We start from the raw sequence: 17,013 nt of genomic DNA, 5'->3' as shown, positions 1-17,013 counted from the left end.
GTTAACTGTGGTCACAGATAGGGGAATAGGTTCAGACATTCAGAGTTGTTAGAAAGTGATTCTTCAGCTCAGAGAAATTGAGCTACTAGCCTGTTAACTCAGAGAGGATAAGCTAATAGCTTGTTAGCTCAGAGAGAATGAGCTAGCGGCCTGTTAGCTCAGAGAGAATGAGCTAGCGGCCTGTTAGCTCAAAGGGAAAGAGCTAGCGACCGGTTAGCTCAGAGATGATGAGCTAACGGTCGGTTAGCTCAGAGATAATGAGCTAATAGCCTGTTAGCTCAGAGATAATGAGCTAACGGTCAGTTAGCTCAGAGAGAATGAGCTAATAGCCTGTGTGCTAGAATTTCACAAGTTCTGATTAGCCAACTGTGTCCAAAGTGTTCACTCTCCACATATTGTCAGCTGTAGAGATATTGATAGTGGATAGGTGTAGCTGGTTGGTTTTGCATTTCAAACGCGGGACTTGAAAAATTCTCCTTTTGAGTATTCTCATTGATATAAATAAAACATCAGCAGGATAACAAGTTGGGGATACACAACGTGATTTGGTTGGAAACATGTAACGACTGACTTAACAGCAGCTTCAAAGTTTTATTACCAGATCATATCTGAGGGAGTTGTTTTTTTTTTTGTTTTTTTTTGCTTGTCATACGATATACAGTGGACTGTAGTGGGAAGCACACTAATCAGATCATGTAATAGCGACTTTATCCCCCTTTTGCTGCCAAAACAGTCGTAATCCATCATGTTTGAGCTCCTAAGCCTGTCTCACTTTGTGGCAAGATGCACCACCTTTGCTTAAAGGCCATAGCCAACAGGAAGTTGTGTTAATGTGTCCCTGGTCTGTCAACAACGCTTCAGTTTGTGGTACTTGTCAAACCAACATCCACATCAATGGCAGAATCAAGCTGGTTTCCCAGCAGGATCATTGCCCAAACCTTCACTCTGTCTCGGTTAGCTTGTTTTCTTCTCAGTGTGCATCAATGCGGCCTTTGTCATCTCTGACCCAGATGCTGGTTCAGCACTGTTTTTTTGTTGTTTTTTTCCATTTCCCTTTCAATAACCACCAGAAGCCCAGAACACCCTGCAGGAGCTGAAGTTGTGCCGATGCTCTGACCCAGTCTAGCCATAACAATTTAGCCTTTGTCGGAGTTGTTCAAAATGTAAACGCCATTTTTTAATGCTGCTAACACACTGCGTTTGAGGACAAAAAGAAAATCCTTTATCCAAGACACTAACAGGTCAGTGTTGTTCATTTCATCTGTCTGTGGTTAAAATCTCACAAACGATTGACGTATCTAGATATTTCTAGATATAACTCATGAGATAATTCTAATTATTTTATTCTAAATTAAATTTGTAGGAGTTGTTTGTGTACGAATAATAAAAAAAAGAGAGAAAATGGCTTCTATAGTTAATTTCTGTTGTAAAATTTCTTTGATGCTGGAGTTGGAAAAAAAAATTAAAACAGTTTCACCTTTTACTGATTATCTCTATATTCCCATTTATGAGGCACAAGAACAGCAGAATTACTGTCAGACATTTTAATGAGCCTAAAAATCACATGTTAGCATTAGCATGCTAACATTAGCTGGCTCTGACTATAATGCATTAAATATATTTTATAGTTTTTCATAAAGGCTGAGTGTTATAAATGTCACAATTCTGGATAATGTAAAAATAAAATTACAGTAAACATTCAAATTTAAAAACGACTAAATTGAACATTTGAATCCAAATTCAGGGGCTACATCTGCTGCTCCAAATTCAAAGACTCAGACGTTCATCCTTCTTCCTCCTGGATTTGAAGGACGTTGAATCCTTCGCACTTCCACTGACATCCATCGACTTCCTTAATCTAATTAATGAATTAGATTCAAATAGATTGTAAACTGATTACAAAAAATCCCAGGAACATTTTGAGTTACATTCTTGCTAGCTTGTGTTTGGCACCGTCACGGTTGCTAGGTGACAGGGCATGCGCAGATGTAAGTGGTAAATTGAAAGGCCAGGCTGCCCAATTTTCCCGGCATGTGTCCTTTGAAGAATGCGGCCCCTGAATTTGAACAGGCTTACAGTAAACAAGTCGACAGAAAAGCTAGCAGGTAGGTACAGTATAGATCTGTTTTTCTTGATCAAATTGTCAGGAGGGTTGCTGAGAATCTGAAATCATCTTCCTGTTTTCACTTCGAACTAAGCAAAGCCGAGCTTAAACATTTTCTGATGCACAGTAACTAATGTTCCAGCTGCATTTATGTGTAAATAATGTGTGGTGTTGCAGCGCGCCGTTTCACCTTCAGAAATACCCCAGAAAAGTTGCTAAGATTATGACTCTCTTATGTCGCCTTGCTATTCATGGTTTTTCTGACATTCTGGATCAGCGTTGGTTGGTGAATTGAATCTTTTCCATGATCCTCTCTCCATCGGTCACTGGGAGCTTTTGCTGTGTTTACTGCAAGGCTCCCCGGGGTCTTTGGTGGCTCCGCCATAAACCTGCACCTTGCTTTCGCTCCAGAGAACCACGGCGCCCTGAGTTACTCTGCTGCACCGAGCCAGGCTGGCGACCTGGGCGGACGACAGGACCCGATCCCACAGGCCCACCTGAGACAGCTCTCCGACGAAGGCCTGGGTCGAATCGAAACCGCCTCCCAGGGAATCCTGGAAAGGAATTAGATCGTTGTTAGGCAGTCGAATCACTTAAAAAGAGAAACACTTTTACTCTCAAGCACACACAAACAGTTTTTTTTTTTTTTTTTTTTTGCAGTTTTTCTCCCTTGGGCAACCCCTCGGCTCTGGGGAAGTTTAAGCGGGATTCGATAGAGCGGGGGATTATTTTTTTCCTCTAAATGTTATTTTCCTACAGTTTGTGGCTTTTGAACAAAATTCACATATTAAACATCCCATGTTAGCCCAAACTAAACCTCAAGTGCAAATCAGCCATAAATGTTCTTCTTTTAGCTTTAGAAATGACAAAATCCCACGCCTGCACTAAGGCTTCGTTCACACCGCAGGCGTTAATGTTCAGTTCTGTTTTTGTCTCTGTTTCTTTCGTGTGGTTGTTCACATTTCCAAATATATGCGACACGTATGTGATCTCTCGTGTGAACTGCAAACAACCTAAAAATGTCCCGCATGCGTGGTAGAGGGCGCAATAACATCACACTTGGCGAGCATGCTCAGTATTTGCGGAAGTAAACATGGATGCTAATGTGGTGTAACGTATCTTGCGATTTTAAAGTTGTCCACCCTGGTTGTTATTTTTCTTCTCATTTCTGCGTTCCAGGATGCAGAATGGTGAAGTCTTTTTGAGCATCAATGACGTTCAGGCTTGATGAACGTGACCCAGACACATTTGAAAAGATCAGATACTCGGTGAATTTAGAACCACATATCTAATGATGCGTTCACACCAAATACGTTAAAAATGCGTCTGACGCTTCAAGTTCGATATGTGTGTACTTTGAATGCAGACGCTTGACATTTTGCTCTACACCTTAGCCTTTCGTATGTCTGGTTTACATTCAAAGTCTATGTAGAGGTGCGTCAGATACATCAGCTCTGGCCGTAGTTTTCTGTTTGGTACTCTTGACCCGTCAAATGTTGATATTGACTCTTGACGCTCCAAATGTTCAAACCACACAACGCTAGACTCTTCAAACGTGCCGCAACGACCCTCAACACACCTCCACATAGATTGAATGTGAACCAGAAGCACCTGATGCTCAGTTCTCGTTTGGTGTGAATGCACCATAAGTGAGCTAAGTGAGTATTTGTAAAAATCCCATTTGAGTTGTTCAGACTGTCATGAAAAGATGAGATACAGTCCACTTGAGCAAAAATATCGGATTCATATCACCTCAACCTGCAGTGTGAATGTAGCCCAAGTTATTTTTAGCCTTCTTAGCGACTTGGAAACCAATAACAACTAAACCATTTTTTCTTTTAGTCTGTCTTTAAATACGAGTAACTCACCTGCTCTTGGCCGAGGACCAGCTCTCCCCCAGGCCGGATGTGGTGTCCCGGGGCCAGTCCGTGGCCCTCGCCCCTCAGCTTTCCCCCCTGGTAGGCCTGCCATGCTCCACCTTTCTGGGTCCAGCTCACACAGACGTGCTGCCAGCTGCCTCGAGAGAAGTTCAGAGGCAGCTTCGCCACCTACGCATGGCAACGTGTTGTTAGGACGATGCAGTGGCAGGCTGTTTTACGCCGATTGTTTGAAACCTGGGCATGCCTTTACATAGCTACATAGAAAGGTGACAATAATTCAGCGGGACTCAAATAAGATGCGGCGGTGTGAGGAGATTTCCAGATCTAAATCAGTCACTTCAATCATTTCATGCTAGGGGCGTTCTGCTGCTGCCTCTCCAAGCTATTCACCGCAGGAATAGATTACCATAATGACTTCTGCAAAATAAAAAATATATATATATCACAGCACTTCTTTGCATCGCCGAACAATGCTTTCCAGGACTAAGCTTAATCCTCCATTAAATCACATGAACAATGTATCAACCTTCATTTGCCGCTCTCTTATTGCTTTAATGTTAATCCAAAGCAGAGGGCCTTCGATATTCATTAGGACATTTAGAAGGAGGTCGTAACATTAACAGATCGCTGATAAACACTTCAAATCATAATGGAGATCAAAAATGAACTTTATACAAGTACGCTCGTAAAATAAGGAAGATATTATGAATGAAAAGATGCTACATCTTCGATTAAAGTGAGCAGAATAAAGAGGAAGAATCTAATCAAGCATAGCATGCAATTTAAAAGATATTTTGAGTGTTTTTGAATGTTTTGAGTCTGACTAGGCTTGATAAGAGAAATTAAAAGATCATCCTTTTACTGTTGTTGCTGCAATGGGAAGATCAGCTTTTGTGTGAATTTACGGTTTTGGTTCATTTTTTTTTTGTATTCAACATGCATCAGTTTGTTCTCACACTTGTTTTTCCTGCTTTGACAGCTTGTGATTTAAAATATATTTTTTTAATAATTACTCATATTATTGTGTGGGGAAGTTTGGTGGCACAGCTTCGGTAAACAACATAGGAGGTGATTGAGCGTTCTGTTTATTTCATCAAGGATTGTGAATTTAATCAGAGTTAAACAGCCGATGGTATGGAAGCGCTTAGCTGCCAGAGCTCGGAAATATATTCAGGAGCGGCCGAGAAACTTTCTTGTTATAATGAGATTTTAAAAACTCATTAAAGTAATACATTTTCAGGAGAGTCAATGGAAAAAAGAGAAGGCTAATGATGAATTAAATCAAACAGAACTTAGTATTTTGTATTTTTGAATTGTTTTTACCACATTTCAATGTTTTTTTTGTTTGTTTGTTTTTTTTTTCATTTTACAAATTTTAATGGGAGATGAAAATAAATAACCCTGCATATAGGAAAGGACATGACGGCAAAACTTTCTGAATCAGCAGGTTTCCTGTGAAACTGTCCACCAACTTTTCATCACCGTTTTATTAGGATCCTGGGTTGTTTTGGGGTTTGATTTATTTATTCCAGTTTCATTATTATTCTGTTTTTCTTACTTTGATCAGATCAACCTTGTTCCTGTTCATCTCTTTCTTAGTGATTCTACTTTATTATGTTTAATTTTTATCTCTAGTTCTTCTTTGTAACTCTAGTTTAATTACGTTCCTCACGTCTACTCATTCTTTAGGTCAATTCATTTATATCGCACATTTTCAACAACAGGGCAGCTCAAAGTAAATCTTTAGTGTTAGATTTACTTCCTTGTCCGTTGTTTACTCTCCTTTGCCCCCCATGCCATTTTCTCTCTCTCTCTCTCTTTCTCTCTCTCTCTCTCCCTCTCTCTCTTTCCTCACACCCGATTGCAGGTGTGTAGTGAATTGTTCCACATTCACTCTCCCAATACTTAAACACTTCTTCTGTCACTCTTTGCCTGTTCCTCTCATTAGATCCGGTTCCCAGTCAGGCTTCTTGTGCTTTTGTTTGTTCCTGATGTTTTTTGTTCTCCCCTGGCTCCCTGTCCTCCAATGGTTTATTGTAAATCTTTGTTCATTTTTTCATCAAATCCACAAAATTCTCCTCGGCGCCTCCGCCTACTGCATTTGTGTCCTCTCAGCAGACACACAACATGACACGTTCACGCTTCCTGACAGCTGGGGTAAAGTCAGAATAAATGTAGAAAAAAAACAACTATTTTTTAGGTTTCAAAATTTCTTAACGTCAAACCGTGATATTTTTCCTTGAGGTCGTCATTCCAGCCGATGCCAGCCTCAGTTAAATGTGTAACTTTTTCGGCCCTGTGCGGGTTCCGTACGTACCTTGTCGTTGATGAGCAGCTCAGCCGGAGCGCTCCGGTCTTGCAGGAGCACCAACTCGTTCGGTTGCTCGGCGACAGCGTAAGACAGGGGCGTCCCCACGCCCGCCGCGGCGGGCCGCAGCCACAGGCAGACGGTGAAGGCACGCAGCTTGGGGACGGCGTGTTTCATCAGGGCGAACATGTAGTTGGTCCGAGCCGGGAAGGACAACCTGAACCCCTCCGGGAACGAAAGCATTGTGACGCCTTTGGAAATACGGAGTGAAGAAAGTGACATACAAGTAAGTTATTTTCCACGTATCTTAAAAAAAACATTACAGGATAATTATGGGCTTTTTATTTTGGCACAAATTATATTTACGAAGCTTAGATGTCATAAATCAGAAGAAGGAAATCTGGTTCTCATCGCTAACGATTTGTGTCACGGTGAAATGAATAAATCAGTCACTGCTGCTCTCTCTGTTACAGTCTCCACCTCCAGATCAAATAGAGCGATTAAATATGCGCACAATTTACTTCCTTCTCTGTCTCTCTCTGTGTGTCTCTCTCTCTCTCCTTTCTGCAGCTCACCTTCCTCCAGGCCTGAAATGCGGTGTTGTAGTTTGCTGATGCCCTGGTCAATTTCCTGTCTGTGTTTTGCTGCCTCCAGCCTCAGGGCTTTCCTCTCCTTCTCCAGCAGCTCCACCTTCCTCTCCAGCTCCTCTTCCAGATCCTCCACCCCCCAGGGCCGGGCCGGACCGGCACCACGGCCCGGACCGGCTGACCTCTCTGGGTTCCCCTCCTCTGATGCGTCCGAAGACTTGCTGTCCGTGCGGTTGTGAGAAAACGGACCGATGTCTGTCTGCAGAGGAGGGAGGTAGAAACCAGATCAGAATTTGAGGCTTTGCCGTCTCTGCAAGCACTGAAGGATTTATTCAAGAGGAGTTTATGTAATGCCGCTGCATTTGGTGGGGTTTGATGCATTGTTAACTGGCTGCTGCGGTTAGGATTCTGTTTTTGTCTCTAAATTAAAACCTAAGGATAAAAAAGTGGTAGATTTATCCCATTTTTCCAGCACTGCACTATGTATCGGGGATATGCTTAAAAGAAAAAAAAAAGTGAATCTGCAGTTTTGTAAGTAAGACTGCAGGTTGGAGGCTTCCCGGTCCCTGCTAAAAAGAAAATGTGCAGCTGCAGGAACTGGCATCTACCTTAATACTGAACAGATTGAGAGGAGGGGGAGGTCATCGCTGTGTCTTTCTGTAAACGTTAAACCGTCGCTCTAAAACTTTCATGGTGTTTTAATCGTTGGTGCTGCATCCAGGAGCTTACTGCAGCTCAGCCTGTATGAGTAATGCCGCAGAAGTAGAGGTTTTGGTTGTACAATGCCAGATTTGATTTTGTACGCCGCAGAACCAAATTTTACGTTTTAGTTCAAATCTCAGCAGAAATCTCCAGCGATCAGCGAGAAAATATAGACATTCTTTTCACTACGGTGAATTCAGGTGTGTTAATGCTGTGCCTTAATAAAATATTTATGCCCTTCAGAAATCTTTGCATTTTGCTACACTGCAGCCACAGACTTCAAAGTGTTTGTTTGGGTTTTCTGTGATAAACTAAGAAAACGTTGTACAATATTGTAAGATTGAGAGAAATTTATGGTTTTCATATTTTTATTAAACAAGTAAACATCTTAAAATTGCATCCGTATATTTTTATTCAGCATGACAGAGAGAGGACCTCCAGCTATTCGTGGCTCAGAATCCACAGATTCACCAACTTGAAGTTTTTGTGTGTGTTTTTTCAATATAACAAAATCTTTTTTTTAAATGAAGCTTTGTAAACTGAAAAACCTAAGCATAGAGCTAATTGACACACTAACCAGCTTATTGGTGCAAAGCAGTCAACCCAGGATCACCATTTTCCCTTCCTACTTGCTAATTGGAGACCAGTAGATATTAGCTACCATGGTGTTGCGAAGACATTTTCCGCTCTGCTTGTTAACGCATGCTAAGGGATATTTGGTGTTTGACCATCAAATTGTACATTTATTCTTTTTCAAAGAAGCGCTCTGAAGTTTTAGATTTTGACGGACGGCTGTGGTTTTGGAGGTTACTAGCGACTGCGAACACTGGGAGTCCATTGTATTTAACTAGCGTGATACGTTTTTTGCTCATTCTTCAGCAGTCTCAGTTTTTCAATTGGATTTCTTCTCCTGCTGAAAACCGAACCTCCACTCCCATCTGACGTCTCGTGCAGCAGCTTTTCTTCCAGCGTAAACCTGCATTTAGTGCCACCCAACTTCCACTTAACATTTCTGAAATTTCATGTTCACTTTTACAGGAACTGATGGAGCCCCACCATTGCTTGAATGCAGGCCACAAAAAAAGAAAAAAACCTATTCGGTCTTATCAGACCTGAGCAGCTGGTTGCTGTGTCCCCTATGTGACATTTGGAAAGATGCATCAACTTTTTTTCCAGAAGTGGTTTTCTTCCTATAAAGGTTGGGTTTGAGAAGAGCAATGTTCTACCAGCTGAGCTTTGGATCTGTGCAGGTTTTCTAAAGTTACCTTGTGTCTTTTGGCTGCTTTCATTAATCCTCTCCTTGTCCAGCCTGTTGGTTCAGATTGATATCCATCTCTGAGTAGTTGTGCCATGCTGCTGGTTGATGAACCGAGCATCACTCTGTGAGCTGTTCACAGCAGCACTGCAGTAAAAGACTAAATTTAGATTGATTTTTCTTTAAGCATATTTACCAGAGGGTGTTAGCATTTGTAGAAGTAAACTAATTTTGATGGAAACTTTTAAATTCTCTTTCCTAACAGTACCAAAAGCAATAAAATCCCCTTTCATAATATCATGACTTACCCCCCAGTCATGTAGCTGCTTCTCTATTTGGAAACAGATTTAGAAAGCATGAAACTTTGCACTGCGTTTAACTTCTATGATGTTTAACATTTTGTGCAAATCTTAATGCTTAGTGAAAATGGTTAATAAATGTACAAGGCCAGTGCAGGATAATTTAAATGTAGCTCTGATCTTATTGTTGAGCCAAAATCATCACGCTGCATGAGTGCTAGAAGGCATTGAGAGTTGTTGGTGCATAATGGGGAAAATATGTAAAAAAGAAAAAAAAAAGACTGGACCAGTTTAATCTGAGCCAATAGAAAACATCTCTTCATCCTTCTCAAGTAGGTCAAGTAGCTCCTGTGTACCAAACGGCGGGAGAAAGAAAACGTGTTGATTAGGGAGGAAACTACCTGGTCTGACCTGTGAAAACCGTTGATGAAACACAGCATCTTGGGAAAAGGCTGCAGAATGAAGGGATTCCTTATTCCCTGAAAAGTGTCAGAACTTGGATGTTACACGTCTGCGTGGAGAAACAGACGGAACAAAGGAAATGACCCACACAGGCACGTCCCACATATAACAGCAGGAGGCGTATTACACCGCGGGGACGTGCGTCCACTCTGTTACTCCTAACAAATATAGGCATGCCATGAATTATGCATTGCATTTCTTTTGCCCAAAACGGAGCTATAAATCACTCTATCCTGGTCAAGTCAGAGCTTGTTTCATGTTGCGCTCCTGTATTTTTTGCTCCTTTTGTCTTTTTCCTGCTCTCTCCCTCTGACTCCACATTTATCTTTAGAGCTGACATTTTATTCTCCTATATTGCCATGTTGAAAATGGCAACCTTTAGAAAAAAAAAAAAATCCAATTAAAACATCCATTATCACTGAGTGACATTCATAATTACATGATTATTACTGATCCGTGACGATTGGGCTTTGGGAGTAGCTCATAAGTCCCTTCTGATGTCAAGTCATCTGTTCTAATCAAAGACTGAAGACGTTTGATTTTATAAACAACTAAGTAAGTCCAAAGTCCAGTTGCTTTGGTCATTAACTGCTTGCTCACATCCTGCGTTTACAATGACACAACGAATCAAGAAATCCACCCAGAGCAAAACTTGCAAATGATACGATAATATTCATCTGTATAAGCAAAATCCAAAATAGGTTGAAAACTGAACAGATGTCTAGATTTTAGACATCTACTGGTGTCTAAGTAAGGTAGAAATTTAGTTTGAGCTGATCAAATACTAGATGAACCGAGCCAGACCTTCAAAGATTTTGGCTAGGCTAATTTTGGACAGGATGTACGAACTAAAGAAGTCCAATTTGAATATATTTTTCTAGGTCAAATATAGATAAAGACCGGCTGACCAAGATATTTAATTTGACACATTGAATCTTGGTTTATGTATTAAATGTTTTGTGATTTATTTCTGAACTGATACATGGTATGAATTCCAGGTAACTGGTTAAGGTTATGTTAAACAGTTTGCCACATTGGTTACGGTTTTCAGCTGGGTTCTTCGTGATTTCCTGTTTTTTCTTTTCCCCTTTAAATCTGGGTTTTGGACAAAACAAGAAATCCTGGACAAGCCCCCAAGAAGTTCCCAGTAAGCAACATTTCTTTGAAAAGAGGTTGCTACATCTAGTGAACATGTGTTTATAAAGGCATGGGCCTTTATAGACTATGACAACAACACTCTTCAGAGTTTTAGTAGCTACTGAGGTAAGAAGGCAGATATTTCCAGTATCAGTCAGGTGTTGGCAGTTAATAACGTCAGAGAAAGAAAGAAAACTCCTTGAAGTTTCTATGAATACTTGGATTTTGATTCAGACTGTTATTGAAGTCAGCAGAGAACAGGAAGTTCTAGATGTTACAGTAAAGCTGCTCTGCTGTATCCTTTGGATGAATCTCCTTCTGCTGCAGTCTAAGATGTCACCTGTAATCTGTTTTGTGTCTTTTGTAGTGATATTTACCTGCAGATCTGTGTTACAACAACTGCACTCTCACACAGACAGTGTGACATTGCCTTTGCTTCGAATATGAGTAAAATAATAGCAATATTCAAATCAAGGACACATTTAAATGTGTGATGCTGTAAAAATCAGGACGACTTGACTGCAGCTTTCAAACTTGGACTGTTTTTTTGAAGAAGTTATTGTTTTTTATTAAACATTTTATAATCAGGGTAGTTAAACATAGACGTTAAGAAAGAAAAAAAAAAGATTATTGGATTTTTTTTTTTTTACAGTCTATGGTGAGAAATTAGTATTAGCCAAAATCGGTACTCTTTGTGAAACTGGTGCATCTATATGAAAAAGCAACAGTCTGTCGACTGAGATCTGAGATGGCCTGAATCTTACAGGGCTTCCTCCAAACCTTTTCACAGGTTAAACTGACTTTGAATGTTTTCTACTATAATTAGGATAAAGCTGTACTATCTATAATTACATCTGACTTTTGTGGTTGGATACAGTAGAACTGATTTCATTCATTAGTTCAGGGATTTCCTTACCTCCAGTCTGTCTATGCGGTCTTTGAGTTGGGTGATTGCCTGTTCGAGCTCATCCACAGTTCCAACCGTGAGCAGATGGACCCCGTCGGGCGCAGAATCCGGGCTGTCCCGCACCATCATCCTCTCCAAGTGGATCTCCCCCTCGGCTCCCTTGTCGCCTCTTAGCGCGGCGGCGTTCCCGCGTCTGTCCGGGCTGCCGCTCCTTCCCCCGAGCCCCTTCTCGCACTCGGTCAGCTTCCCCGACAGCTCCCTGATGGTCCTCTGGTCGGTTAAAATCTGGTCCTTCTGCTGCAGAACCGTCTGCCGGAGCTCCTCCGCCGTGGTCCGGAGGTAGCCCCAGTCTTCCCCGGCGTACAGCGACGGGTCGTCCGCTTGCTGCTGAAAGTTCCTGGGGTTGCATCCTCCGGCGGGGAGCGGGGTGCAGATGAGCCGACTCACCGCGGGGTCGTGTCCCGTGAGTCCGCTGACCCCGTCCATCCCGCCAAGCCCGACGTTGAAGGTGGGCGCTTCGGATTCGGGCGTTTCAGAACCGTGGAGAGCTCCCAGGGATCCGGGCCGGGCCACGGAGCCCCTCGCGGCAGCGGGAGTCTGCGCGACCGCGTCCGGATACAGCGAGTGGTTATCGGCCGCGGGCTGCCGCTGCGCCGCGGCAGCCTTGGTGGACCCGGTGTGGACAGCCGCGATGATGCAGATAACCGCTCCGATGAAGGCCACCATCCCGGCGGCCAAGATGACCACGATGAACTTCAGGGTGGCGGCGGGGAGCAATCAATTTCCAGAAAAACCCCGAAATGTTAACACTCTTTCTCTGTAGGAAAGCAACAGCTCCAGATGCGGCAAAGAGTTGAATAATTAATCAGAACCTAAACCGAGAGAGGAAAACGGCTCCTGACGCCTCTCTACAAAAACAAGCGAGCGGAAAACGAGTTTGGCAGCACAGTTAAGTGATCACGGTAAAGTCGACACTAAACATCTCTTTTCGCTGGGACACCGCGCAAACGCTTCCTCTCCTCCTGCAACGCGCATGTCCTCTGGTTCCGGCAGGATCCAGCCTATTAATACTGAGACCGAGTGAGGGGGCGAGAGATGGAGGAAAAAACACAGCAGGACTGCCTCTGACAGCACACATCCTCTGATAATAGGTGCAAATCACTTTTCCGAGCATGTTTCACAGCCTATGGTCGCGATCTGTCAGTATCACGTGTAGTTCAGATGTGGAGAAAACTAAATGTAAAATGTCAAATTCGATACTTTACTCATTTGTTTGCCTGTTTATGTATAAAAGACAATTTATTCTGAAATGTTCTCCATGTCAAAGCCTTTAAAGCCAAACCAGAACCGTACAACTTGAGAATTTCTGTCACAATTCAATCGCCAACTCCAATTTATTCCAATGGGATTTTAATAGACTGTACTGAAATAAATGAGTGGAAACAAAAACAAAATAAGAAAGTAAGTCATGTCATATCTGGGTTTTAGGCTTCTTTCTGTCTACATTTTGACCATTTGGCCATTGTTGCTTACCAGGTCTTTTTAGTTTCACTCGTGTTGCTTAAAAGTCTTGCTGCGCATGTTCCTTTCTTTCCATTTACTTTGCTCTATTTCTTGTATTTATTTCTCCTAGATTATTTGTGAGGATTTTTACTTTTGGTTCTAGATAATGTCAGTTCTTGTCGAGTTACTCCTCTGTTAAATTTCATCTTCTCTCAGTCTACCTGTCCGCCCTGTAATCATCCACCTGGCTACACCTTGGCAGCGTTCACACTCCTCAGTGTTTAAGCCTTTCCGTTTCGGTCACTCCCTGCTGGATCCTTCTTTACTTCCCTGTATGTTGGTCCCAGGTTCATGTCCGGATCGCTCTGTTCCAGTCTTTTGAGGGTTTTTTTTAAATTAAATGAACATTCAGCATTCTTTTCTGAATTTTGCTTCAGTTTCAAACCTACACTTTGATTTATTTATTTATATCTTTACTTCTTAAGATTCTAGCTTATTTATTCTCATCTTCACTTATTGATTCACTTTACTTGTTTTAACCAACTTCTGAATTTTTTTTTTTTTTATCATTTGGGCTTTTACTTTGAAATCATATCCCACCTGTTTCCCAGTTACAGATGGCTATGGTTTGGTTGGTTTATCCTCACCTGTGGTTACAGTTTGCTATAAGCAAAGTAGGGGAAACGGCAAACATGTGGTCAGATTAGACCAAAATAAATAAAGTTTTACAGCCTACATAGAAGTCCTCAAATTCACTCCCTGCCCTGCACTGCCCCAGTGAAACATGGTGGTGGCAGCATCATGCCTCTCTACCCTTCTCCATCCTGAAAGAAAGCAGCAGTGGTTCATCTCGCAGCAGGACGATGGCTCTGAACATACAGGCGGAGGTATAACTCAAGGGATTCATGCCAAGAATATTTGAGTTAGAATGGTCTAGTAAAAGTCCTGACAAGAAATGTGTGTGTGCAAAGAAATTGGACTCTGCACAATGAAAGCTGTGGGAAAAAAAACTCACACCCCGTTTTTCACATCATTCGTCCTTCCACTTCCCAGTGATGCACAACTTTATTGTTTTACTCTGTCACAATATGTCAATAAAACAGAAGAAGAAAAGAAAAAAAAAATCAACTTTGTGCTTTTTGCTTCTTTTACGAGAAGAGGCGTAAAACCTCAATCCGAGCGTTGCCATTTGCATTTCCAACTCATTAAATTCTGCTTTTATAGGACATAAAAGCATCAGCTCCGCTGCTGCGCTACAGACGAGAGATCGATATAACTCCGCGTTAATGTGTGCACGGTAAATTATGAGGAAGTTTAATTTCTCCACGCTCTCCTGGCTCACGCAGCGTATGTTAGCGTGATGAAGCGACGTAATTAAAGAAAGAAACGATGATGATGATGATGAGATGGGGGGGGGGGGGGGGGCAGGAATTTGTTTCAAATCGAGCTTTAGATCTAACAAGAGAGGAGTGGAGGGAGGGAGGGGATTTAGGATGAGACTTTTCATCAAGGCAGGAGCTGAAAGCTGAAATTTAAAACAGGTGCAGCAGGAGAAGAAGGTGTGGGAGATTTAACACGGGCTCCCAGGCTTCACTAGACTGCAGGGATGGAGAGAGAGGCTGTAACCTGCAGAGGGGATGGAGGGAGGGGGGAAAGAGAGAGAGAGAGAGGCTGAGAATCATTAAACAGTCTGATGAGAAACAGTCAGAGTCTTTAAACCTCCTTCATTTATATGCAACACGTAAACTCAACGGCACTGATGGCTGGGAAAATCCTCACTGTCCTCCAGTCTGGACATAATTAAGATGATCGTAGACGAGCGACTAATGGATCTTTATTTGCTGTAAAGGAAGACTGAGCATAACAGGCAGCAACAGAGAACATTAAAAAAAAAGAAGTGATCAAAGCTTTTATTAACTTTCACTTATTTCAGAGGGAAGAGCCTCTCTGATGTAAAATGTACACAAAGATACATTTTACATATTTACTGATATTACATACATATTTACCGATATTACATATCGGTAAATATGTAATATTTAGAGGTGAGGGAGAGTGAATGCAGCTTTGGCGTATTGGGACCAGCATCAGAAAATCCTGTAAATCATTTTATTTTATTTTATTTTAAAAAAAAACCGGGGTGGGGGGGGGCTAGCAGTGTCGAAACAGCACCGATTCTCTTTTTATCACATAAAATTTAGTCTACAGAGAAACTACAGAACAAAGAGATTAGCTGATCGTGTCCGCTGAGCCTGTTGAATGTTCTGGTTTATAGTGCCATCTGCTGTGCGCTGCGTCTCTTCTTCTCCCGTCTTCACGCTGCTCTCCAAAACCGATTATCAGAGCTGCTGCTTCATTTCCTGTTTGGATTTCCCCCCCACTAATCAGATAAAACACTGCACGGGTTTTACACCTTTTTTTCTTTTCTTTTCTTTTTTTTTTGTACAGGCTTCGAGAGTGAGAGAGGGAAAAAAGGAGGGATGGATCAGTCTTGCAGCATCGCCTTGACTGCAGTGAGTTCACAGGGAGTTCACGAATGCGGGCAAATATGAGAAAGATATATACAACAAAAAAACGGAAGTTCGGCGTAAATAAAGCAGATCAATGGAAGAAGGAGATCTGCATCTTCTTTTAATTGCAATTTAATTTTTTGAAAAAGATCTGTACTCCTGTTTTGCCCCCCATTATCCTGACGCCACTAGCTAAAATCCAAAACATCCAAATGGCTACAGCAGTCGCCTGGTTGGCTAATGGTTCACTGTGTACTGATGATTTGACAACATTAAACACATTTTGACTCCACTGTTGAAAGAAAACCTACAACCTGTTCAGAGCCTCCATCGGTCATGCAAGGAAGTTAGCAAACACGTGGAGGAAGTTGCTCTGGTTAAAGGAGACCAAAACCGAACAAACAAAAACCTTCAAAAAGTCATGGTGGTGGCAATATGAAGCTGTGGGAATTTTAAAGAGGAAGTTGAAGCTGAATACAGGAAAAAAAAAAATCATCTTCTGGTCAGAAAATGCAAAGATATAACCAGCTTCATCAGTGATGTGCATAGATGGACACTAGGTGGTGCTAAAGCTCCTGAGATTTTCTGTTTAGGCAGAAAAATGTGCCCTTCCGAAATATTTATCGCACCTTCATTCTGCAAAGAAACTTCTACATTTGTGTGTGTGTGTGTGTGTGTGTGTGTGTGTGTGTGTGTGTGTGTGTGTGTGTGTGTTCGTATTGTGTAGAGTGTGGCCCAAAGTAACATTTCTGTGTTAAAACACATGATGTTCAAGATGTCCCTCCAGTAAATCTCACTCCCCGTTTCTCCTCTTGAGCACCTGCCTCCCAAAATTCATGAGTTAGAATGGTCCAGTCAAAGTCCACGACTTAGAATGGTCCAGTCAAAGTCCACATTGAAATCCAGCTCAACAAGCCGTGGAAGACTTAAAAACACTTTGACTGTCTTTATCCAACCTGACTCTTTAGTTGCCGTTGTGTTTTTTTCTCTCAGAGCCGTAAAAAGTAAATTTCCGTGTCGTCACTAGAGCATAGCAACGTTTAGGTCAGTTCTATGAACAAAACAAGGAATGATAGATATGCTTTATGAGATCTCTGTTAGTCAGCTCAAAATAATGTGATAAATATGATTTTTTATTGATGATCAAAATAGTAAATGCAGGGAAAAACAACTAGATTGTTTTTATGACTCGATGAAAACAGATCTCTGATATAAAATGAATGAAACACACAGTGAGTCTTGGACTCATGCACGCACGCACACACACACACACACACAGAGAAAGAGAGAGAGAGAGAGCATGGGCCAAGCCAGTGTGTTTTATGGTTTAGCTGTGTTTAATTATTTACTCCTGTCTTT

At 41.8% G+C, this 17,013-nt stretch overlaps 1 protein-coding gene across 1 annotated transcript; it reads right to left on the bottom strand.

The window, feature by feature from the left end:
• Positions 1-629: 629 nt before the first annotated feature.
• nptxra (neuronal pentraxin receptor a) lies at positions 630-12,766 on the bottom strand. Its single transcript, XM_015053259.1, has 5 exons — positions 11,651-12,766; positions 6,868-7,138; positions 6,302-6,543; positions 3,973-4,152; positions 630-2,658 (listed from the first exon to the last, which is right to left on the bottom strand). Exons 1-5 carry the CDS (start codon positions 12,365-12,367, stop codon positions 2,428-2,430), a joined length of 1,641 nt encoding a protein of 546 aa, XP_014908745.1. The 5' UTR covers positions 12,368-12,766; the 3' UTR covers positions 630-2,427.
• Between the last annotated feature and the right edge of the window lie 4,247 nt (positions 12,767-17,013).

Source organism: Poecilia latipinna, unplaced genomic scaffold (assembly GCF_001443285.1).
Source record: "Poecilia latipinna isolate Pla-1442-1.1 unplaced genomic scaffold, P_latipinna-1.0 Scaffold1172, whole genome shotgun sequence".
In the NCBI taxonomy this organism is placed as follows: Eukaryota; Metazoa; Chordata; class Actinopteri; order Cyprinodontiformes; family Poeciliidae; genus Poecilia; species Poecilia latipinna.
Note: the sequence above shows the minus strand (reverse complement) of the source record. Positions and strands in the feature narration are given on the sequence as shown.

Bases quoted from the DNA above. Each gene is read 5' to 3' on its own strand.
- nptxra (XM_015053259.1), bottom strand. From the start codon at position 12,367: ATGGTGGCCTTCATCGGAGCGGTTATCTGCATCATCGCGGCTGTCCAC. The intron at 7,139-11,650 runs GTAAGGAAATCC...CCTCCTCTGCAG, and splicing joins ACCGCATAGACAGACTGGAG to ACAGACATCGGTCCGTTTTC. The intron at 2,659-3,972 runs GTGAGTTACTCG...ATTCCTTTCCAG, and splicing joins TGGTCCTCGGCCAAGAGCAG to GATTCCCTGGGAGGCGGTTT.